Source organism: Diaphorina citri, unplaced genomic scaffold (assembly GCF_000475195.1).
Source record: "Diaphorina citri unplaced genomic scaffold, Diaci psyllid genome assembly version 1.1 scaffold1832, whole genome shotgun sequence".
NCBI classification, from domain to species: Eukaryota; Metazoa; Arthropoda; class Insecta; order Hemiptera; family Psyllidae; genus Diaphorina; species Diaphorina citri.
In genome coordinates, this window is record NW_007379258.1 from 7,917 (window position 1) to 34,400 (window position 26,484).

At 37.4% G+C, this 26,484-nt stretch overlaps 1 protein-coding gene across 2 annotated transcripts; it reads right to left on the bottom strand.

The window, feature by feature from the left end:
- Window positions 1-1,860: 1,860 nt before the first annotated feature.
- LOC103517393 (TBC1 domain family member 5 homolog B-like) lies at window positions 1,861-23,845 on the bottom strand. 2 transcript variants are annotated; one of them, XM_026829507.1, is made up of 5 exons: window positions 23,629-23,845; window positions 8,270-8,454; window positions 7,253-7,524; window positions 6,302-6,428; window positions 1,861-2,256 (listed from the first exon to the last, which is right to left on the bottom strand). In XM_026829507.1, exons 3-5 carry the CDS (start codon window positions 7,288-7,290, stop codon window positions 1,936-1,938), a joined length of 486 nt encoding a protein of 161 aa, XP_026685308.1. In that variant the 5' UTR covers window positions 7,291-7,524; window positions 8,270-8,454; window positions 23,629-23,845; the 3' UTR covers window positions 1,861-1,935. The 2 variants fall into 2 exon arrangements, with proteins under 2 accessions (XP_026685308.1, XP_008480645.1); XM_008482423.3 differs by lacking the exon at window positions 23,629-23,845 and adding an exon at window positions 17,491-17,744.
- Window positions 23,846-26,484: the final 2,639 nt, after the last annotated feature.

Genomic DNA, 26,484 nt, shown 5'->3' on the forward strand with positions numbered 1-26,484 from the left:
ATTCAATTTTTCCATATAAATTAATTATTCTTTATGGTATGTACACAATAAGAAGAAGAAAAATAATAAAATTATAGATTTATTTAAGGTAATAAAGTATTTAAATTAAAAATAACTAAAAAATAAATCTTTATTTCGAATTGTTTTTTGAAAAGACTTTCCTTCTTATTTAAAATTATATACATAAAATTTTAATCATACAATTTTACAAAATAGATAAAAAACTAAAAATAACTTGCAAATATGCTAATAAAATAATCAAAGTTGGGTATCTGAAGTAGCAGTTTGAAGATTTCATCAAGATCTAGGGTATTCGATCAATTTTGAGAAAAGGAGGGAAAAGAGTACAACGCGGTACCCAACACATGAAGAGGAAAAGAGAGATATTTTGAGATCAATTTGACTTTAAAGGAAATGAAGAATCTAAGATAGGATAGGTGAAGAGAGCAGATATCATTAGTATGAGAATTGGGGAATAACAGAGAGAAGAGCTCTCAAGAGTCTTCAAAGAAAGGGGAGCCCAGCTAGCCTTTAAGGGTAGCGAGCGCCTGTCTTGAAAGCTGCAGATCGTAGGATCGATTCCAGCCCAGGCGAACTTTATCCTACACAGATAAGGATCGTTCTCGGAACAGCTAGCTTTCTCCTATCCTCGTCTCCTTTTCTCTTCGGGCTAATAAAACCTCCGTTGTTACAATTTCTCAATAAAACCTCTCTTTTTTAGGTTGATACAGCTAGAAAATGTACTTGGGATCGGAAAAGGTGTCTGAGGATGGGGCAGTAATATAACTTTAGACATAAGAAAATAAAAGAACAAACTGAGGAAAATAGAGATGAATACAATAGAAGTGGGTAGAGAATTACCACTACAAACTGTTCTTAAGCTGTGACCACACATAGTTGATCGACTCGATCGATGTCGACTGAAACCTACACTACCTCGACAACATAGATTCACCTCGTCGATCGACGGTGTCGATTAGGTGTTGACACAGCTTTGGGATTGACAATATTATGATAATTAATAAAACATGAAAGACTGAAAAGTGAGAATCAATTAAGGCAATGAGCGCTCAGCTCCCACTTAGAAAACCAAACGAGGGGACAAGTTTATCACCTAGGTCCATCATATGGATTCATTAAGTAATAAAATAATAGTGTGTTCCGTAGTAGAAATTAATTAGTGCGAGAATGTATGACACCACTTGACAACTGAGACGGAAAAGTGATTCCAGTGAAAAAAAAAAAAAAATAGAGATGTCGAAGAATGCCCAATTTTCCGATAAGTTCGTGAGTAACCCAAAGAGCAAATCGCCCAATAAAAGTAATGCATTTTCTGGAGAACATAAGGAAACCTAAAGTTAGCATCCAAACAAAAGCTACTTCACCAGATGAGATGGACAAATATACCTCATTCTATAGCAATATAGAACGGCAAGACTAACCTGTGGATGTGGACACTTCCTAATAAATTGGGACATGTGAAACTGAACAAAAGTGAAAGAAATAAAAACGATTTAATCAACACAATCTTTATTGAGAATTTGTAGCAACAACTTGGTTGGCCATACAATGACTTATTTGGGGTCACATTTCGAGATCGAAGGTGTCATCGTCCCGAAAGCGAAGGAAGACAGGATACTGGATAGGAGAAAGCCAGCCATTCTGAGAATGAACCTCATCTGTTTGGGATAATTTCCGCCCCAGGGCGGAAATCGAGCCCGCGACCTACCTCTTGCAAGGCAGACGTGCTACCCTAAAAGCTAACTAACTAGGCTGGCTTATTATTCATAGCCTATACTTTTCCCAATCCCGGACACCCCAAGAATAGGACTTTCCAGTCCTATTCGGGCAGGATAAACAAGGTATATTCATTCTATTCTATTCTATCCCAAGTTTAATAGGTATCAAAGTGTAGACCACGACATAGATAACTGATCAACTTACCCGAACAATGGGATCGATGTTCTTGTCAAACTTGGGCCTATGATACTGAATGGAGGATGGCGGGGGATCATCCTTGTTCTTGTCCTTCTTCCCCCGTGAGGGAGGCGGGGGTGGGGGCGGACTCGTGCCCACTAGTTTGGCCTTGTGTCGAACCAAGGACACATCGGACGAGTACAGGGTATTACTCGAGTACTGGAAATAGGCGGCGGGATTGTACATGGCCAGCGTGCTGCTGCTACTGCTCGCCAGACTCGACGAGTTGTACAGGGAGTTGTTGTTGTTCTTGCGACTGTTCTTCCGCTCGCCTTTCGCCTGGAAAACAAATTACCATCAGTCAAAAATGGCAAAATTATAATTCTGATCTACAGTTAAATTACCTGTAATCGTTAGTACTTTCGTGAAAGCTACCGCGGATACCAAAAACAAACCGCGAATATCACGAACAAATCGCGGATACCGCGAACAAACCGCGGATACCGCGAACAAACCGCGGATACCGCGAACAAACCGCGAATACCGCGAACAAATCGTGGATACCGCGAACAAACCGCGGATACCGCGAACAAACCGCGGATACCGCGAACAAACCGCGGATGCCGCGAACAAACCACCGCGGATACCGCGAACAAACCGCGGATACCGCAAAAAAACCGCGGATAGCGCGAACAAACCGCAAATTCCACGAATAAACCGCAGATGACTTTAAAGTAGAGAATGTATTGAACTTCTATCAGTTCTATCTAAATAACATCAGAGGAATCGTTGAGGACCTTCTACTTTGGAAATTGAAGGGGAAATGAACAAATGTCCAAAATAGGGGAAACCTCCCCTCAACATTTCTCCTATCCCCTACTTTAATTTTTAGAGTAGAGAATGTATTGAACTTCTATCTAAATAACATCAGAGGAATCGTTGAGGACCTTCCACTTTGGAAATTGAAGGGGAAATGAACAAATGTCCAAAATAGGGGAAACCTCCCCTCAACATTTCTCCTATCCCCTACTTTAATTTTTGGTTGTAGGGGGTCAAGGGGAGGTTTCTTCATACCTAGATTTTTGTCAGAGCTCATTCTCTCTTCTGATTTCAGATTGGAAGGTTCTCTCTTCCTGATCCCTCTCTCTGATAATATCTCCAAATATTTCAACATTTGAAAAACTTCAATCTGAGCATTTAAGATTGAAAAGGAGTCTGTCACATGTAACTTTTCACGAGAAATCGATTGGTGTATATAATTATATCAGAACTGAGTTTAAAGTAGAGAATGTATTGAACTTCTATCTAAATAACATCAAAGGAATCGTTGAGGACCTTCCACTTTGGAAATTGAAGGGGAAATGAACAAATGTCCAAAATAGGGGAAACCTCCCCTCAACATTTCTCAACAGCCACTCACTATCAGGTTACCTGAAAAGGTCCGCCTGTGAGGTCTGATAAGATGAGCAGATCTGACCTGATAGGATGAGCAGTATGAGCACCCACAGTATCAAGTAGACCTGACAGATGGACACCTGATCAGGTCTACCTGATAGTGAGTGGCAGGCCCTAGAGATTCCAGCAGTTTTGTGCAGTACTGATAGGATGAGCACCCACACTATCAAGTAGACCTGACAGATGGACACCTGATCAGGTCTACCTGATAGTGAGTGGCAGGCCCTAGAGATTCCAGCAGTTTTGTGCAGTGTAGGCCATTTTGTGTGCTCCAATCAATAGGTATACATATATTTTTTTTTCTCACTTCTGTTTTGATACAGGCAAGTGTAACTGCTGAGATCTTACCGTCCCGAAATCGTGAAATGTTTAGTTACCTATCTGTGTGGGTAGGTCTGTCCACTGACGGACCTTTGATTTCCCCTTATATCCCTTCCATCAAAATGGCGGTTCTTTAAAATCACACCTAAAATGGCTATGCTTAGGTACATATAAAATATAACTTGCTTGCTTGTCTACAATACATTTTTAGTCCGTCCTCCCTTTACTATTACAATAGTAATAAAAAGGTATAAGGGACGGACTATTGTATTCGCTTCGGTGTCTGTCAGCTCCCTCTCCTCTCTGTGATATCTCCAAATATTTCAACATTTGAAAAACTTCCTTCTGAGCATTTAAGATTGAAAAGGAGTCTGTCACATGTAACTTTTCACGAGAAATCGATTGGTGTATATAATTATATCAGAACGGAGTTGGAAATTAATCGTGGTTGGCTTAATCATAATTAACCTGGCGCTTTCATTGCATTAAGTTGTACTGTTAAATATCTCCTTAATTGTTTGGGCAATTGATATACCGTACAAATGGTTTGCTACACAAAAATGATTTGCTTTTCTAAACAAAGACCGATTTTTCAGTTCAAATGTGCACAACGCGGCTATGAAGATCAGAGGTACAATACTTCCAAAGAAACGCAAGATATTTCCCTGCTCATCTCATTAGGTTGAAAAGCATAGATTTCAAATGAGTACATACTTGACTGAGATACGATACTTCCAAAGAAACGCAAGATATTTCCCTGCTCATCTCATTAGGTTGAAAAGCATAGATTTCAAATGAGTACATACTTGACTGAGACTTCTAAACAAAGACCGATTTTTCAGTTCAAATGTGCACAACGCGGCTATGAAGATCAGAGGACGATACTTCCGAAGAAACGCAAGATATTTCCCTGCTCATCTCATTAGGTTGAAAAGCATAGATTTCAAATGAGTACATACTTGACTGAGATTGATCAAATGACAGAACGGGAACACCATTATTCCGAGCAAGATGTTCGAATCGAAATTCAAAGTGTGACAATTTACGGCAGGAAAAAATTTAGTTGAGACACTTTAGGAAATTTGTCGTAGGTACAGAAATAATGTCAAACTGTAGTGTGGAGGATGTCTGAAGTATTTCTGTGAAATAAAATGCCCAACCAGATGGCAAAAGCACGTAGGAAATGTTGAGAAAATCGACATGTTTTCCACAGGGTTTTTCCTTTTTCCCAATGGCTGGAAATTTAAAATTCAAACTAAAACTGGGAATGATGGAGCGAAAATTTTGCCTGGCTGTTACACAATGAACTGGGAACGTTGAAAGTTTTGGGTACAGAATTATTGCAAATTTTAGGTCGAAAAGTTCATTAAAAATTCACGTCCGGTTAAGAACAAATTCAAATGCTGCAAAACTGGCAAACCAGATCCATTTCAGAAACATTTACAAAAAGTTAATGATGTCGTAAAAGTCAACATTTGAACCAGGAAGAATTGATCTCTCTGATAATATCTCCAAATATTTCAACATTTGAAAAACTTCCATCTGAGCATTTAAGATTGCAAAAGAAGTCTGTCACATGTAACTTTTCACGAGAAATCGATTGGTGTATATAATTATATCAGAACTGAGTTGGAAATTAATAATGGTTGGCTTAATCATAATTAACCTGGCGCTTTCATTGCATTAAGTTGTACTGTTAAATATCTCCTTAATTGTTTGGGCAATTGATATTGAGTTGGAAATTAATAAAGGTTGGCTTAATCATAATTAACCTGGCGCTTTCATTGCATTAAGTTGTACTGTTAAATATCTCCTTAATTGTTTGGGCAATTGATATACCGTACAAATGGTTTGCTACACAAAAATGATTTGCTTTTCTAAACAAAGACCGATTTTTCAGTTCAAATGTGCACAACGCGGCTATGAAGATCAGAGGTACAATACTTCCAAAGAAACGCAAGATATTTCCCTGCTCATCTCATTAGGTTGAAAAGCATAGATTTCAAATGAGTACATACTTGACTGAGATTGATCAAATGACAGAACGGGAACACCATTATTCCGAGCAAGATGTTCGAATCGAAATTCAAAGTGTGACAATTTACGGCAGGAAAAAATTTAGTTGAGACACTTTAGGAAATTTGTCGTAGGTACAGAAATAATGTCAAACTGTAGTGTGGAGGATGTCTGAAGTATTTCTGTGAAATAAAATGCCCAACCAGATGGCAAAAGCACGTAGGAAATGTTGAGAAAATCGACATGTTTTCCACAGGGTTTTTCCTTTTTCCCAATGGCTGGAAATTTAAAATTCAAACTAAAACTGGGAATGATGGAGCGAAAATTTTGCCTGGCTGTTACACAATGAACTGGGAACGTTGAAAGTTTTGGGTACAGAATTATTGCAAATTTTAGGTCGAAAAGTTCATTAAAAATTCACGTCCGGTTAAGAACAAATTCAAATGCTGCAAAACTGGCAAACCAGATCCATTTCAGAAACATTTACAAAAAGTTAATGATGTCGTAAAAGTCAACATTTGAACCAAGAAGAATTGGTTTGTGATGAAACCATTCAAAAAGGAGAGAAATAACAAGTCGACTGTAAACTTACCTTTGTAACTCCGCCATGTTTTGTTTTGTGCTGTTTTGGTGTATTGAGTTTCTTAGAATATCGCGCATAAGTGGAATTGCCACTTTTGACACTCCTACTCTGCCAGCTGTTTTTTGGTATGTGTCTTCTGAAAACATAAGAAATATTTTCTAATGACTAAAAGCAATGTTAAATACAACACCCTTCAACTCTCAAGGCATTTCACGCTTTAATGAAAAGTCCCTTCGAAGAAATTCCAACCTTCGTCAAATTAATATTGGGAGTGGAAAACACGTCTCAAATTTTCAACCTATAGCCTATAGGTGTATCGCACATTTAATTTCTATTCCGCACAAGTTGCCCAGTATACATATCATAGTGTCTTTCCATTTATGCAGGACCCTTTCGGTTCACTACATTCCAAGGTCACCTATTCCAGTCTAGTTATTTGTCCTTTTTGTGTTAACGCTAATACTATAGGTACGAAACAGCTCTATGACAGTGTGTGAAGGAGGCAATTGTCAATTAACGCTGACATCATTATAGTTCTCACTCATTGTAAAGATTCTCATTTTCATTGTTATATTGACAAGGTTTTCCCCCTTGTCAGAAGCAATTATAATTGAGAAGGGAGGGGGGGTTCAATCCTAGGCGAGGTATGGAAATTTGTCAATATTATTTGAGAATTTGACCACAGTAATGGTAGTAGTCCACTGCTGGAGTAAAGGGACCTTCCGGTCCTATTCGAGCAGTACAAACAAGCACTAATAAATACTCATTATTGGCATCAAAGCTTGGACAATTCTAGAAAAAATTAAGGAATCCACAAAATTTACACTACTACTTTTGAACAGATGTTGTGAATTCAAGTAAAAATTTGATTAGGTACTTAATTATTATATTTATTATCGATTTTTTTCCTTTCTTTTCAGGGGGCTTCGCTTCCTTCGATCAAATATTGGATTTACTTACTCGTTCTCATTGAGTCCCATCTGAACCACGAAGTTCATCGAGTCATGAGAGGAGGAGGGGGGTGGAAGTCTGGGTAGGGGGAGATGATGATAAGCAGGGGCGGGTGAGGGGGAGCAAGGGATAATGGTGGCGGAAGTTACGGGGCGAAGTAGCCGCCTGGGCGGTGGAATAAACCGCCTGTCTGCCCCCAGGGCCGCCGCGTCCAACCCGAGCACTTGAGACGAGGAAATCTTGAACCAAACCGGGGCCCTTGTCCACTAGCTGGACCAGTCCTGAAACACAAATGTAACAATCGTTAACATTCTGAAAAGCTCAACTTGAATTTTGTGAAAAGGTGATCCTTTGTGAAAGTCCTTCTCAAGTGTAAATTAAAAAATTAAAGGTTGAAGGCTTTGACTTTCAGTGTAGTTCATTAATTCATTATGCAAAATGATTGGACATACCTAAACGGACCAAAATGTTGACCGAAGTGTGACAATTTACGACAAGGATCCCCCCCCCCCCCCCCCCCCCAACCCTCTATACCCTACTATGGTGATCCTTAGTGAAAGTCCTTCTCAAGTTTAAATTCAATTAAAGGTTGAAGGCTTTGACTTTCAGTGTAGTTCATTAATAAAATTCATTATGCAAAATGATGGGACATACCTATACGGACCAAAATGTTGACCGAAGTGTGACAATTTACGACAAGGATTCCCCCCCTCCCCTTTAAATGCAATACATATTATGTAGTAAACCACTTGCTGAGGTCGGAACATGGCCTGCCTTTTTTGACCATACGATTAAAGGTTGAAGGCTTTGACTTTCAGTGTAGTTCATTAATTCATTATGCAAAATAATTGGACATATGTACCTAAACGGACCAAAATGTTGACTGAAGTGTGACAATTTACGACAAGGATCCCCCCCTCCCCTTTAAATGCAATACATATTATGTAGTAAACCACTTGCTGAGGTCGGAACATGGCCTGCCTTTTTTGACCATACGAACTCTCGACTTCTGACTCATCGACTTACCTTACTACTAAAATAAAATCCCAGCAAACAGACCAGTGTTAATCAAACTGCCGGACACCTTGTGTCATCAAAATGCAACATCGGACAAACTGCTATGTTGCAATCACATGAAAATCCTCACAAACTACATGAAACTGGCCTGGTGAAACGTTTGCAACTTCACAACGGTTTGGCTGGTTTAATATCTGAAACCATGGAAAAGGAGGGATATAAGGGTTAATATTTAAACAATCGGAAAACATGGGAAAAGAGGAATATAAGGTTGAAGAGTTAAATATCAACAATAGGTTGGATCATAATTCTATGCCTCGGTGGGATTTGAAAAAAACATGGGAAAAGAGGAATATAAGGTTGAAGAGTTAAATATCAACAATAGGTTGGATCATAATTCTATGCCTCGGTTGGGATTTGAACCAGGTTTCGTAGCTGTCCGTCTTGCATGTTGTCTTCTTGGCTGGCACATGTGAATCTTGTAAAGTGAAGTTACTTGATATACCCTAGGTGCCTACAAAATGTAGGTATTACAATTATTATTATTATTTTAATCGTCCCTACGTGGAATTCAATTTGACTATTTCTATTGCCTACATATAGGTATTCAATTTTGTTATTTCTATTCCTACATATAAGAATTCAATCTGGTCATTTTCATTCCATGTACATATATCCTACATGTCATTTTCATTTAATTTCCAACTTATAATTCATTTATTCATTTTCAAGCTTTCTGTGCCAACATTATCAAACGCACAAAGAGCAAATCGCCCAATAAAAGTAATGCATTTTCTGGAGAACATAAGGAAACCTAAAGTTAGCATCCAAACAAAAGCTACTTCACCAGATAAGATGGACAAATATACCTCATCCTATAGCAATATAGAACGGCAAGACTAACCTGTGGATGTGGACACTTCCTAATAAATTGGGACATGTGAAACTGAACAAAAGTGAAAGAAATAAAAACGATTTAATCAACACAATCTTTATTGAGAATTTGTAGCAACAACTTGGTTGGCCATACAATGATTATAACTTATTTGGGGTCACATTTCGAGATCGAAGGTGTCATCGTCCCGAAAGACAGGATACTGGATAGGAGAAAGCCAGCCATTCTGAGAATGAACCTCATCTGTTTGGGATAATTTCCGCCCCAGGGCGGAAATCGCTTATTTGGGGTCACATTTCGAGATCGAAGGTGTCATCGTCCCGAAAGCGAAGGAAGACAGGATACTGGATAGGAGAAAGCCAGCCATTCTGAGAATGAACCTCATCTGTTTGGGATAATTTCCGCCCCAGGGCGGAAATCGAGCCCGCGACCTACCTCTTGCAAGGCAGACGTGCTACCCTAAAAGCTAACTAACTAGGCTGGCTTATTATTCATAGCCTATACTTTTCCCAATCCCGGACACCCCAAGGTATATTCATCCTATTCCTACATATAAGAATTCAATCTGGTCATTTTCATTCTATGTATACTCGTATTCTATGTAGATATATCCTACATGTCATTTTCATTTAATTTCCAACTTATAATTCATTAATTCATTTTCAAGCTTTCTGTGCCAACATTATCGAACGCAAGTCTGTTATGTGAACGAATTTCAAATGCAAGGAAGAGCTCCGTGCTAGTATATTCATTCTATTCTATTCTATCCCAAGTTTAATAGGTATCAAAGTGTAGACCACGACATAGATAACTGATCAACTTACCCGAACAATAGGATCGATGTTCTTGTCAAACTTGGGCCTATGATACTGAATGGAGGATGGCGGGGGATCATCCTTGTTCTTGTCCTTCTTCCCCCGTGAGGGAGGCGGGGGTGGGGGCGGACTCGTGCCCACTAGTTTGGCCTTGTGTCGAACCAAGGACACATCGGACGAGTACAGGGTATTACTCGAGTACTGGAAATAGGCGGCGGGATTGTACATGGCCAGCGTGCTGCTGCTACTGCTCGCCAGACTCGACGAGTTGTACAGGGAGTTGTTGTTGTTCTTGCGACTGTTCTTCCGCTCGCCTTTCGCCTGTATCCTACATGTCATTTTCATTTAATTTCCAACTTATAATTCATTTATTCATTTTCAAGCTTTCTGTGCCAACATTATCGAACGCAAGTCTGTTATGTGAACGAATTTCAAATGCAAGGAAGAGCTCCGTGCTACTCAGAGAGAACAAAGTTAAACATCTCTGTGCAGTGTAAATATCTCTGTGTTGAAGCTAATCCCTCCGCATCAATATTGATCTGCCTCTGCCCTGTGCTAGCAGCGCTCTCTCTCCCTCTCTCACCTACCGAGCGTGAGTGCGAGAGAGAGGGAGGGAGACCATATTTACTGTTTGTTTGCTATTCGTTGTTACACAAACATGTATGAAAATGTATATCGGAATAGACTGAATAGAGTAACATAGATTATAGGAGCGTACACAATAAGTAAGTAAGGCTAATACCAACAGAGTGAACAATAATAAATTCTAATAAGCCGTACAGTTCTTAGTCGACATTACGCGACGTTACAGTGTGTATGTGTGATATGTGTGTCACCAAATTATTTTTCTGTTTTATCTGGAATTTTCTAGCAAAATTAAATACGGGGTTTCTACAAAGACGGCATTTTCCATCATTTTGTTTTCTCATTTATTTGATTTTTGGGACACTGATGATTTCAGTTTGGTTTGGTTTTTGATCTGTCCCAGTACCTGCCCGTTACTAATGCATAATGTTACTAGAAGCAAACATTAGGGGGCTTGCATAAAATATCAAGTCGGATGAATCTGTGCCGAGAAGATAAATTGTTTTTTCTGACTTAACCTTTCAGGAGTATGAAACGTCAAACATTAAACGTACACCATACGTTATCTTTATGAGATTGCAATTGGTTAGAGGGGTTCGTAGATTCGTATAAGCTTAACCCATCCTTTGGGGCAGTTGCCCCTACACCCAGGTGTTAGGTTAAAAGCTTGATTTCATTGCGAACGGAGAACACTACAAAGGGCTGCTTCCTATAAAGATGAGTTATTAGTCTCCTTGCTTTGTCATCAGGTATGGGAATACTCTACAAACACTTGCCACAAACAATTCTCCTGTACGTGCAATGAAACTAATATCTTTATGAGATTGCAATTGGTTAGAGGGGTTCGTAGATTCGTATAAGCTTAATCCATCCTTTGGGGCAGTTGCCCCTACACCCAGGTGTTAGGTTAAAAGCTTGATTTCATTGCGAACGGAGAACACTACAATTACAAAGGGCTGCTTCCTATAAAGATGAGTCATTAGTCTCCTTGCTTTGTCATCAGGTATGGGAATACTCTACAAACACTTGCCACAAACAATTCTCCTGTACGTGCAATGAAACTAATTACACAAAGCAATGCAGAACGAAATCTTTTCACCCATTTCCAGATGCCAATAAGCTCGCAAGCTCTTAAAAGCAAGATGAGCAAAAAAGTTTATTATCTTTAGCATGGCCAAGCTGATCAAGTGGTATTCTTCTTGCAAGTAGTTCACCTTGAAAGAAATAACGACACTGGGATTAAAACTCTCAGACTACCCGATGGTAACAGTACCAAAACTTTTACCTCTCCCCTGAGAGTTTTGTGTGGGGATATCTGGGGGCAGTGACTTTGTTCAAATGTCAACCACCGCAGACAGTAGGTGCTAAGGTTTGAGACCGATAACTATGATTTGTGCAGATGAAAAATAAAATCTATGTTGTAGAGTTCCTTTTACAAGGGTCTCATATCACCGGATTCTATCACCAACAAAGAACAAATATATCAGAGTAGAAAGAGATCTTTATATTTCCCAAACCCATCCTAGGACAGCCACTCACTATCAGGCTACTTGAAAAGGTACGCCTGTGAGGTCTGATAAGATGAGCAGATCTGAACTGATAGGATGAGCACCCACACTATCAAGTAGACCTGACAGGCGGACACCTGATCAGGTCTACCTGATAGTGAGTGGCAGGCCCTAGAGATTCCAGCAGTTTTGTGCAGTATATGCTCTGTATTCTGCTCTCAGTTCAAACATATCATCACGGCCGTTGATGGTGAATAGGATTCTGTGTACAGAGAAGAGAGGAGAGGAGGAGGGCTTACCTCGCTTCATCCCAGCATTATGTTAGCGCAAAACCTAGCCGACGAAAAATTAATTGCATTAGTCAAACTCTCTGATGTTTCTTCCTCTCCTGAGAGAAACTTTCAGCACTTTATTGTCCGTGCTCTGCGAACTATACGTCATAATTATACCACTAGACATCTAGGACTAGGGGATGAAGGGAAAATCTCGAGTGATACACAGTGATGGTAATTCTGTTCCCTGTTGCCACGTTTAGTATAGTAGTAAGCTAATACACTGTACAGCACAGGTTTCTATCCTGGGGGTTACTACTGTCAATAATACAGCGATGTAATTGATCTTTGAACATCTAGGGCCTAGTGTACACTGTACAGCACAGGTTTCTATCCTGGGGGTTACTACTGTCAATAATACAGCGATGTAATTGATCTTTGAACATCTAGGGCCTAGGGCTTTGAATACTTAGGGCCTAGGGCTTTGAATATCTAGGGCCTAGGGCTTTGAATACCTAGGGCCTAGGGCTTTGAATACCTAGGGCCTAGGGCTTTGAATACCTAGGGCCTAGGGCTTTGAATACTTAGGGCCTAGGGCTTTGAATACCCTAGGGCTTTGAATTTGAATATCTAGGACCTAGGGCTTTGAGTATACAGAACCTAGAGCCTTCAATAGCCGTAAGGCAATCAGCCTGACTCGTCATTTGTTCGGTTTCTATCCTGGGGGTTACTACTGTCAATAATACAGCGATGTAATTGATATTTGAACATCTAGGGCCTAGGGCTTTGAATATCTAGGGCCTAGGGCTTTGAATACTTAGGGCCTAGGGCTTTGAATACTTAGGGCCTAGGGCTTTGAATATCTATGGCCTAGGGCTTTGAATATCTAGGACCTAGGGCTTTGAGTATACAGAACCTAGAGTCTTCAATAGCCGTAAGGCAATCAGCCTGACTCGTCATTTGTTAGTTTCCCCTCTTACTGTTGCACAAAGGGTAACTGGGGGTAAAAGCGTTCGTTTGGTCGAAAAATAGTATCAAAAAGAGTAATCACTGTAAAATGATGCAAAACCCTTTCTACTCAACTAGATACACATTTGCTTACCAAATTTACTCATTACTTACTTTGTCGTTCTCAATGTTTGCTAAAGAGAAATAAACCTGGAATATCATAGGTATCCAAAATGGAATAATGTAATAGCAAAGAAGTGAAAAATCAAATCAAGGATAATAATAAACTGAATATTAAACAAATTAGGTAGGTACATAAGTACTGATTTTCTTTAATCACGATCGAATAAACTAGGGGCTAAAAAATTCCCGGAGGGACGGACCCAGCTTGTTCATAGCTACAAAAATTATCAACACAGAGAGGAAGATAGGTACTGCTTTAACTTGGGGGATTCAGTCACAACTTCCTACACAATGCCATGTGATCTGGGAGGAGGAGGAAAGAGAATGGCAAGAGGGGGGAGGGGCCTGTTTTATCATACGAACACTACCTATCCACTCTGATACAAATACTTCACTAGAGCAAGGGGAAATTAACTCCATCAGTGCAACTTGTAAAATGATTTTTTTTTTCTATTGTGCAAAATCACTCTGGAAAAAAGTTGAACTGGGCTTAGTATTTTGTACAAAGCTTGTCTACAGCAATTTCAAATTCATTAAGTACTTATTTCAGGCCAAAGGAAGGGGTACTAAATGAAGAGCTAGTTACAGAGAAGAGCCTACTTCACCACTAATTTATTACATACTTGGGTATTCAATATTCCGTCCAGATTTAACCTTTCCTATTACAAAAGTCTCAACCTGATCATCTCAAAAATTTAAAAATGTGTCTATTGTGACAATTAAGAGAGTTTAATCCATTCAAAATTAACAACAAATACTTTAACAAATAAATTTTGTCTCGGAAATATTTACAGGAACAGAACAACAACAAATAAAGAAAAATAAGAAAAGGATGTTAAGAAATGCAGAAAACTTTGGATTCTGTATCGAATCATATGGGCAGAATGAAAAGGAAAAAGCAGATCACATGTCTCCACAAGGTTTTCTTCATTCACTCCACTTTGTGTAAAAGATATTATTGTACGAATGATAATTCAATGATCAACATTTACCATAAGACGAGAGACAAGTAAACAAATATGAACGGATCACAAGAAAGGGTTAAGCTTAATACAATAGAGGTAGGTACCTACAAGGAATTTCATTGCCTCAGTAACGACTACGTACTCTGAGTATGCCTGCTGCTTTGAACTAAAAAGTAAAGTAAAACAAAATGACATTTATTCGATGAGAGTTGGAAGCATTGAACCATGCTTAACACAATTAAAATTACATAGAACTTATAAACTGTTTAAAAAAATCTTTGATAGACTCAAAGGTAGGCTGTTGTAAGCTTCATACACAAGATCTCATTCTGGTGCATTAGGACTGATTTCCAAAGATAAATAGCCTTTTCCTACAACCTACAACAAAAAAGTACTTGCAAGCAAATAGCAAGGCAGTGTTACATAATACTAGTCAGTAGGTTCACAACTAAAGTCTATTTTCTTAGCTAATTATGTAGGTACAATAGAAACTATGCAGAATGTTCGAGAAGTCTCTGCCCAAGCCTAATAACTTTTGAATGGCTATGAGTTTTTCCATAGTGAAAGGTCTATGGCCAAACTACTAGTAGTGTTAGATTCCTCATTTCATAAAAAAACATGTTAAATTTGATGTGAAATTGGATAGGTAAAATCACTTGCCTTTTTTAGGTTAATGAGAAGTATTTACAGTGGGTGAATTTTTTCAAAGTATTGGATTTTCATTTTACATTAATAAAAATTATGTAAAATTGAAATTTGGACTGTAAATAAGATTAGAATGGACAATTATGGTTCAAAGAAGTCACAAGTGTTAATTTACCTAGGCTCTTTTTAATTAATGGTGTGGTGGAACCAAGAAACAAAAGGTCAAAGTTACAACTAACCTTTAAAAGATTTCAGAATGACCATTTTGTCAAGATTTAGAGCTGGATGATTGTTAATGATTGAATTTGATCAGTAATGTACCTAATAAGTAGGTACCCAAAGAAAATTCATTTGGAAATTTGTGCATACCTAATTGAGCAATTGAAGTAAACATAAGGAAGCCTATTTTTAACAAAATCTTGTTAATACCCAATACTCAGTATTATGTCTTTGGAGCAGAATCAGATGAATTTACGCGGGAACTCAAAACTTTTTACGCAGTAATTTTTCTTCCGAAAAAAAGATTTTTCTTCTTTTACGGAGCAGAATCAGATGAATTTACGCGGGAACTCAAAACTTTTTACGCAGTAATTTTTCTTCCGAAAAAAAGATTTTTCTTCTTTTACTTTTAATAGGTAAGCAAAATAAATTCCAACAACCTGAAAAAATGTACCTATGGAATGGTTTATCAGATTTTCTGCCTGATCTCAAATTTACAAACCACTGTTTGCAATAAATAAAGCAAGATAAAAATAAAAACGCCATTTCAATTTTGAAGAGAAAGCAAAGTGAGGTCCAGATGCAACGTGAAACAATGTGCTTCCTCTGAAAGTGTAAACCTATAAACTTTGATTACTGCATATTGTCTAATCTAAAATTAATTCCAAGGGGCTTTTTTTACCTCTTTTTCTTCGCTTTTTCCCGTTTTCAGCGCTTTTCGTCAGCCTCTCCTTTACTTTCTAAACCTTCACCAAGGCCCAAAATCACGTTTTAGGAAGTTCGCGAGAAAACTCATCTACCCAGGAAACTAATATGTAATCAAGGATCTCGCGGATTAAGCGGAAGGGCTTGCATTCGAGTCCCAGCTGGGTTATGAAATTTCAATACTCAACAATTTTTGAACATCACAGAATTGATGATTCTCATGAAAAATATAACTGTCCAAATGTATTTTTTTCGTAAAGATCGTCAAAAATAATAAATAATCCGAAAAGATTTTTTTTTTAAAAAGTATTTCTTCTCTAAGAAATTCGTCCCCAAAGTGTGCGCGGGAAAAATAATGAGATTCAAATTTTTAAAGCGTAGGGATGCTTGGCAACATTGCGTGGGACGTAACCAACCATGAAAAAAGAAATTCTTCTGGCTCTTGCTAATCTGATCACATCGTTTTCTTTGGTTTTTGCGTTTTGTATCTGCTAATTTGACTGTTTTTCTGAGTATCCTGTGGTGGTGTAGTGGTCAAGGCGCTCGACTGGTTAACAGGAAGGCGTGGGTTCAATCCCAGCCGAGGTATGGAATTGTATCCTCAATAAAAATACTCATTTCATTAGCGTGATAAGTAGGTACCCACAGAAAATTCATATGGAAATTTGTGCATACCTAATTGAGCAATTGAAGTAAACATATTTAAGGAAGCCTATTTTTAACAAAATCTTGTTAATACCCAATACTCAGTATGTAGCAGTAATACCACCCATGGATATGTGAAAATTTGTTGAAATTTAGTAGAGATTGATTAGCTGAAGGAATTAACCACAAATATTGATACTTTTTGTAGACTATTTTTACAGGCCCCAGTAAAAGGTAAACACAGAACATGTACTGGGCTACTGGGTAGAGTTGGCAATCTGTGGACGAAAGAAGATATCACTAGGGCAAGAATAGAAATGACCCATGTATGGAAACTTCAAACATTGTGATTTTTTTCAGGAATTGGAAGCTGAAAAATTGTAAAACTTTGATAAGGATAGAATTAACTCACAACTTGATCCAATTTTAAGCGCTAAAAATTTTCAATGGTTACGAGGTAACTTCAAACGGTAAGATCTGATTAGAGCCTGTGGAAATCAGAGAAGAAGATTTAGATGGAACATAATATGATATGGACGAAAGAAGATACCACTAGGGCAAGAATAGAAATGACCCATGTATGGAAACTTCAAAAACTGTGAATTTTTAAAGGAATTGGAAACTGAAAAATTGTAGAACTTTGATAAGGATAGAATTAACTCACAACTTGATCCAATTTTAAGCGCTAAAAATTTCCAATGGTTACGAGGTAACTTCAAACGGTAAGATCTGATTAGAGCCTGTGGAAATCAGAGAAGAAGATTTAGATGGAACATAATATGATTAGTAGAATTTTAGATAGAATAAAGAATAGAAAATTATCAATCCACAGTAAAATAACTTACCTGATTTTTTAATGTGGAAAACTTTTCAACTTGAGATTGAGAGCGAATGAGAAAAACGTAAACATTACGGACTTTCATTAAATGAATTACAGTGAAAGATCACTTTTCAATAAAAGAACTAAAAACAATTAATGATATCAATAAGTTAAGTATTTAAATACACTAGAAATCCATTAAAATGTAGGAAAATTACATTAATTTTCAAAAAATTCTCAAATAACCTAGAGATGGCTGCCATCATCTTTTAAACAGAACAAAACATCAAAACAACAATGGCCAACAGCAAAATATAAAATTGCATTCTGGGAGTGTAGTCTCGAACCCAAATTTTCACAAATACAACGAGGTTTTGTTTTGTACAGACAGATTTATTTTTCAAATTTTTATGTCTTTGGAGCAAAATCAGATGAATTTACGCGGGAACTCAAAACTTTTTACGCAGTAATTTTTCTTCCGAAAAAAAGATTTTTCTTCTTTTACAATAGGTAAGCAAAATAAATTCCAACAACCTGAAAAAATGTACCTATGGAATGGTTTATCAGATTTTCTGCCTGATCTCAAATTTACAAATGTGGAAAACTTTTCAACTTGAGATTGAGAGCGAATGAGAAAAACGTAAACATTAAGGACTTTCATTAAATGAATTACAGTGAAAGATCACTTTTCAATAAAAGAACTAAAAACAATTAATGATATCAATAAGTTAAGTATTTAAATACACTAGAAATCCATTAAAATGTAGGAAAATTACATTAATTTTCAAAAAATTCTCAAATAACCTAGAGATGGCTGCCATCATCTTTTAAACAGAACAAAACATCAAAACAACAATGGCCAACAGCAAAATATAAAATTGCATTCTGGGAGTGTAGTCTCGAACCCAAATTTTCACAAATACAACGAGGTTTTGTTTTGTACAGACAGATTTATTTTTCAAATTTTTATGTCTTTGGAGCAAAATCAGATGAATTTACGCGGGAACTCAAAACTTTTTACGCAGTAATTTTTCTTCCGAAAAAAAGATTTTTCTTCTTTTACTTTTAATAGGTAAGCAAAATAAATTCCAACAACCTGAAAAAATGTACCTATGGAATGGTTTATCAGATTTTCTGCCTGATCTCAAATTTACAAGCCACTGTTTGCAATCATTAAAATAAAGCAAGATAAAAATAAAAACGCCATTTCAATTTTGAAGAGAAAGCAAAGTGAAGTCTAGATGCAACGTGAAACAATGTGCTTCCTCTGAAAGTGTAAACCTAAACTTTGATTACTGCATATTGTCTAATCTAAAATTAATTCCAAGGGGCTTTTTTTTACCTCTTTTTCTTCGCCTTTTCCCGTTTTCAGCGCTTTTCGTCAGCCTCTCCTTTACTTTCTAAACCTTTACCAAGGCCCAAAATCACGTTTTAGGAAGTTCGCGAGAAAACTTATCTACCCAGGAAACTAATATGTAATCAAGGATCTCGCGGATTAAGCGGAAGGGCTTGCATTCGAGTCCCAACTGGGTTATGAAATTTCAATACTCAACAATTTTTGAACATCACAATTGATTTTTTTCTCAAATTCAAATTTCCAAAAAGCATCAACAAACAGAGCATACTTAGTCCTGTAAATAAAACTAACAAAAAAACACAAATACCATGTAGAAAAAATAGGTATATAAAAAATTGTATTTTTGACAAATGGGAGGAAAAAATAATAGAAAAATAAATCACATTAAATTTAAAGTAAACAAAAAAGGAACTTTGAAAATAAATAAACTTCAACTTGGAAAAAAATCAGTTCGACAACAAGCCTGGCTGATCATACTTATACTTAATTTGTACTTGAAAGTTTAGGGTGGCCACAGAATAAGGTAGAGAATAAAATCTTTTAAAATCGAGAAAAAACACTCGTGATTTCGAAACAAAATATTGAAAATGATGGTTCAGTCTAACCACTAAACATTTCTTGTAAAAGGAACCTAGTGAATTACTTTTACCTACGTCTGGATTGGCATTATATTGTGTACCACTTGGTTAATGGGGGAAACAGAGACAAAATGGACGGAGGGAGAGAGCTTTGGAAGCTCTCTTATCACAATGACAAGATAACATGAAAATTATAATAACTTACGTCTGGATTGGCATTATATTGTGTACCACTTGGTTAATGGGGGGAAACAGAGACAAAATGGACGGAGGGAGAGAGCTTTGGAAGCTCTCTTATCACAATGACAAGATAACATGAAAATTATAATAACATAAAAATTACATAAAAAAAGGAAAAGAGAGAAGGAAAGGGGGAGGGAGGGAGGGAGGAAGGGAGAGAGAGTAACCGAGAAGAAATTTTGTAGGTGGGTACCTACCAGAGACGAACTATGGTTTGCAGTCCAGCAAAGGATTAAGGAACCCAACCAAATTGAAAAGCATTGATTAGGTACTGTACCAGGGAGTCTGCAATGTGGACCTAATTCCAAATGAGACTAACCTTCAGTCTTAATCCTTTTTTGAAGCGAGGGTGCCACTATTAAAAAAAGAAAAGATAGAAGGAAAGGGGGAGGGAGGGAGGAAGGGAGAGAGAGTAACCGAACAGAAATTTTGTAGGTGGGTACCTACCAGAGACGAACTATGGTTTGCAGTCCAGCAAAGGATTAAGGAACCCATCCAAATTGAAAAGCATTGATTAGGTACTGTTCAGTACTGTACCAGGGAGTCTGCAATGTGGACCTTATTCCAAATGAGACTAACCTTCAGTCTTAATCCTTTTTTGAAGCGAGGGTGCCACCAATTCCAATCAGTTCTACCTTATGACTAGGGCTGCTCTCAATGTAATGTATATCACTCGAGTATACATCTACATCTTTGGCAAACTGACTGGATAATTTCTGGGACTGTGTTGTAATGGTGAACCATGTTTGATAAAATGACAATACCTATAAAGTCTCTCTTGTGAGAATACTTTCCATCTTAGCTATGTTTCCATCCAACCGAAATTGATCTAAGAACGAGAGGCTAGACTAGATGAAGGGGTCATAAAGTATGTACTTAGCAACAAGCTGGCAATATTTTATGATGTGAAAGCACAGAAAAATAATTTCATCCATGTCAACCGAAATTGATCTAAGAACGAGAGGCTAGATGAAGGGGTCATAAAGTATGTACTTAGCAACAAGCTGGCAATATTTTATGATGTGAAAGCACAGAAAAATAATTTCATCCATGGTTGCCAAGATAAGCTCCAGTGTTGTCGCCTTGTGCACATTAAAATTATCAACACAAACGATGTTGATCAACAGCGTCGATTGTTCGTTATGAACTCACCTCACTCTCCTAACCAGTACGAGAGGAACGTTGTTCAAAATGCCCCGTGTATATTCCACAACATAGAGTTATGTAGGTAGTACGTTAAGCATACGATTATTTATGTGTATCATGTACTCACGAGTAGGTACATACTACCAATATACCATAGGTAAATGGTGGATAGGTAATGTTTTAATCTAATAAACCTGAAATAGTATGCAACCGCACATGACATCATTTAGTACTCCTATGTATGGGGGCATCAGACACAAACACGGAACACATTTTCAAAATAAAATAATTAATTCAGAGAGAATCATTAAATTATTAATAATGAGCCTCATCTATCTATGAAGCGTTCGGTAGGTACATGAATTATTGTGTGTTCAGGTATTTGTTCCAAATAAATTTTGCTCATTATTCAAGGGGAATGAGGGCAGAGAGGGGGGAGGGGAGACAATTTCATTTTTGCCTTCACAGTAACGACTTACGACTTGCGCACGGCAAAACATGGTCCGGCCATTACTGCAGTGTAACAACAGTGTTTTCTACTTTCATCACTCGAGATCACATGGGGTTAACTTAGAATTTACTTCGATGCATGCAAAATTACCTGCATTGAATTTTTGCCATATTATTTTTTTCGCATATAAATAAATAACATGGAAACTTCCAAGAGCATTTCCACGACTCCCATACATGATGGGTACAATATTACTGACCTTCTCTATGTAAGGCTTATACGCCTAGGCGGAACTTTTCCGGGGAAAAGGGCGCTTAAGGGGTATTCTGAATGAATGTCCGAGGAGAGTATTGATAAAGAAAACTGATCTCACCAGCTAGCTTTCAATAACAGGTTAGTAAATGACTTTTCCGGGGAAAAGGGCGCTAAGGGGTATTCTGAATGAATGTCCGAGGAGAGTATTGATAAAGAAAACTGATCTCACCAGCTAGCTTTCAATAACAGGTTAGTAAATAAAAGAAGGCAAGTGTGTAAAGAAGTTAGTATATTTGCTCGTATAACACCATCTCCTTATTGACATGATGGGTACAATATTACTGACCTTCTCTATGTAAGGCTTATACGCCTAGGCGGAACTTTTCCGGGAAAAAGGGCGCTTAAGGGGTATTCTGAATGAATGTCCGAGGAGAGTATTGATAAAGAAAACTGATCTCACCAGCTTTCAATCTCACCAGATCTCACCAGCTTTCAATCTCACCAGAAAACTGATCTAGCTTTCAATAACAGGTTAGTAAATAAAAGAAGGCAAGTGTGTAAAGAAGTTAGTATATTTGCTCGTATAACACCATCTCCTTATTTTCATTCACACAATTACATTTGTTTTAGTCGATATGAAAACCACTGATTGTGCAGCCAGGAGAGTCACTTCAAAGGCTTCTTCAAAAACACCTGGCAACTGTTAATACGGAAGTTGATAAAAAAAAGGGGGGTTTAAGAAAGTACATGGAAATAATGCAAGGCTAAGGATATTATTCTCATCGTTTTCTCAATGCTTGATTATCTCAGTATTTGTTTTAGTCGATATGAAAACCACTGATTGTGCAGCCAGGCCAGGAGAGTCACTTCAAAGGCTTCTCCAGAAACACCTGGCAACTGTTAGTTAATACGGAAGTTGATGAAAAAAGGGGGGTTTAAGAAAGTACATGGAAATAATGCAAGGCTAAGGATATTATTCTCATCGTTTTCTCAATGCTTGATTATCTCAGGGTACATGGAAATAATGCAAGGCTAAGGATATTATTCTCATCGTTTTCTCAATGCTTGATTATGTCAGTAGTCATAATCACCTTTCACCGAAGCTTGATAGCATTACAATGGTATCTATCATAATACTGATAACTCGAAAAGTTTGTAAAGAACCAACAGAAATGCATAAGAAATAAAATCATACAAAAAGGCAATGCTACGTCTTTACCTAGGTTACTAAGTAATACTGTGCAAAATCACTCTGGAAAAAAGCTGAACTGGGCTTACTTAGTATTTTGTACAAAGCTTGTCTACAGCAATTTCAAATTCATTAAGTACTTATTTCAGGCCAAAGGAAGAGGTACTAAATGAAGAGCTAGTTACAGAGAAGAGCCTACTTCACCACTAATTTATTACATACTTGGGTATTCAATATTCCGTCCAGATTTAACCTTTCCTATTACAAAAGTCTCAACTTGATCATCTCAAAAATTTCAAAATGTGTCTATTGTGACAATTCCAAAAGAGAGTTTAATCCATTCAAAATTAACAACAAATAGTTTAACAAATAAATTTTGTCTCGGGAATACTTACACGAACAGAACAACAAGAAATAAGAAAAGGATGTTGAGAAATGCAGAAAACTTTGGATTCTGTATCGAATCATATGGGCAGAATGAAAAGGAAAAAGCAGATCACATGTCTCCACAATGTTTTCTTCATTCACTCCACTTTGTGGAAAAGATATTATTGTACGAATGATAATTCAATGATCAAAATTTACCATAAGACGAGAGACAAGTAAACAAATATGAACGGATCACAAGAAAGGGTTAAGCTTAATACAATAGAAGTAGGTACCTACAAGGAATTTCATTGCCTCAGTAACGACTACGTACTCTGAGTATGCCTGCTGCTTTGAACTAAAAAGTAAAGTAAAACTCGATAAAATAGCAATAGCGAAACATTCTCTCTATGACTTGCCCGGGGGCATTATTGAAAACCGATGCAGCTAGAGTCAACCTAGCACAATTCACTTTGTTCCTATTGCTTTATATTTACCTCCACACTCCAACATTATTGAAAACCGATGCAGCTAGAGTCAACCTAGCACAATTCACTTTGTTCCTATTGCTTTATATTTACCTCCACACTCCAAGTATCGGAGAATACATTGGGCGAGTTTTAGTTTCCAACACTCGTTGCTTGAGCTGCCTGAGTTGTCAAGTTTTTGTACTCTGCATTAGAGGATAGAGCTGTTGGAAATCAATATTAAGTTTGGTTTATAAACCCAGACATGGATAGATAGTGGAACTTAAGGTGTAGATACATATTCTCTGATAATTTTGTGATATTGGTTTTATTTTTAGTTCACTAACTTGCCATTATCAATCATATTTCAGAACAAGGTGTAGATACATATTCTCTGATAATTTTGTGATATTGGTTTTATTTTTAGTTCACTAACTTGCCATTATCAATCATATTTCAGAAAACAAAGGCTCCATATTGCGTCACTTTACACCAGGTTATCAGAGGTCAGAGCCAAACTATCATAATCTTAGCAGAGTGCAACAATCCGTCCAATCACCTGTAGAGAAACGAGTGAACCAGGCGGGAGTAACTTCAACTATAAATAGCCGTCGAGTCCTGACGAATTTTTTCTGCGTTTGTAAATAAAGAAAATTATTATTCTGCTCTCAGTTCAAACATATCATCACGGCCGTTGATGGTGAATAGGATTCTGTGTACAGAGAAGAGAGGAGAGGAGGAGGGCTTACCTCGCTTCATCCCAGCATTATGTTAGCGCAAAACCTAGCCGACGAAAAATTAATTGCATTAGTCAAACTCTCTAAAATTATTGTTGAATAATTTCTCGTCTGCAATCGAGTTTGTTTAGCCTAGACATATGCAGGTACCAAGTCTACGGACAGGAACTTTAGTACGCGAGCTACGTTTAAAGAGAAAGTCAACAAAAATTAGATAGAAGGGGGGGGGGGGCGAGTTGGTGAACCTGGGGAATGAATATCTAGGACCTAGGGCTTTGAGTATACAGAACCTAGAGTCTTCAATAGCCGTAAGGCAATCAGCCTGACTCGTCATTTGTTAGTTTCCCCTCTTACTGTTGCACAAAGGGTAACTGGGGGTAAAAGCGTTCGTTTGGTCGAAAAATAGTATCAAAAAGAGTAATCACTGTAAAATGATGCAAAACCCTTTCTACTCAACTAGATACACATTTGCTTACCAAATTTACTCATTACTTACTTTGTCGTTCTCAATGTTTGCTAAAGAGAAATAAACCTGGAATATCATAGGTATCCAAAATGGAATAATGTAATAGCAAAGAAGGATGTCGAGTTTGATATCACAAAAGCGGAAATAAGGAAAGGGTTCCTTTGAACATTTGTCTATCGTTTGAAATGAGAATGCATTTTCGTCTGATAAATGGGTTTGGTTTCAAGCGGAGGACCGAGTGATAAGCAAAGACAATATTATCTCAGAGTATTCACAAAAGATACACATAGTAAGCATATTTCGGGCCAGGTCTACAGTTTTATTTTGACCTTTTTGGTCCATTTTTGGACGTTTTTCTTGCATCTGTGATTCTGCACAATCCCAAAGCTCATTTCAGTATTACACTGGATTCACTGGAACGTTTGGTCGGGTAAATTTTATCTAGGTGTTCCATTTCAATAAGTTGATATAGTTTTTGATACTACAATGCAAGCTAACATGCCCTTCTTCTTGGCAAAACTTCAACAAAGGAAGGAGGTGTTGGGAGAACAAAGTTACAGTAAAACCTGATGTAGAAGAATTTGAGATGAGATTAATGTGTGTAAATTACTAAATTCCTCTGCACTCTCAAACGTGTCATGTATGAGAGAGTATGTCACGATAATATTGGTGAGACACGAATTGAATTACCTAGACTTTTAGAGCCTAGGGTTTAATATTGCACACAAATAGTTGATCAAAGTTTGCATCAGTGATTTCTGACATTTAATCCTCTATCTCAAATCATGTAATATAAACGAATAGGTTAAAATAGAGTAGTGTTTATTTTTGTCGACTTTACACATAAATATGGCGACTGTTTCCAGCGATAAATGGTGGAAAATTTTCAATTCAATTTCCGACATCGCTACCACCACTAGTTAAGCAAAACTGTCGACATGAAACATCATTTCAAACATTCGATATGAATCGTACATACAGGATGGAATGGTGAACAGCAATACACAGAACAACTGTGTTGTAATGGAGAACCATGTTTGATAAAATGACAATACCTACATATAAAGTCTCTCTTGTGAGAATACTTTCCATCTTAGCTATGTTTCCATTCAACCGAAATTGATCTAAGAACCAGAGGCTAGATGAAGGGGTCATAAAGTAACTATGTACTTAGCAACAAGCTGGCAATATTTTATGATGTGAAAGCACAGAAAAATAATTTCATCCATGGTTGCCAAGATAAGCTCCAGTTGTCGTTCTCAATGTTTGCTAAAGAGAAATAAACCTGGAATATCATAGGTATCCAAAATGGAATAATGTAATAGCAAAGAAGGATGTCGAGTTTGATATCACAAAAGCGGAAATAAGGAAAGGGTTCCTTTGAACATTTGTCTATCGTTTGAAATGAGAATGCATTTTCGTCTGATAAATGGGTTTGGTTTCAAGCGGAGGACCGAGTGATAAGCAAAAACAATATTAGGAAGAATTGGTTTGTGATGAAACCATTCAAAAAGGAGAGAAATAACAAGTCAACTGTAAACTTACCTTTGTAACTCCGCCATGTTTTGTTTTGTGCTGTTTTGGTGTATTGAGTTTCTTAGAATATCGCGCATAAGTGGAATAAGCAGAAACCTACCTATACCTACTTGAGTGTTATCCAGATTTCCAGAAGTAAATCTTTTTACTATCTAGGTACTTGAAGTACCTAGATAGTAAAAAGATCAGGATTACACATTGATAGGTATTGTGATCGCTGTAAAATAGGGT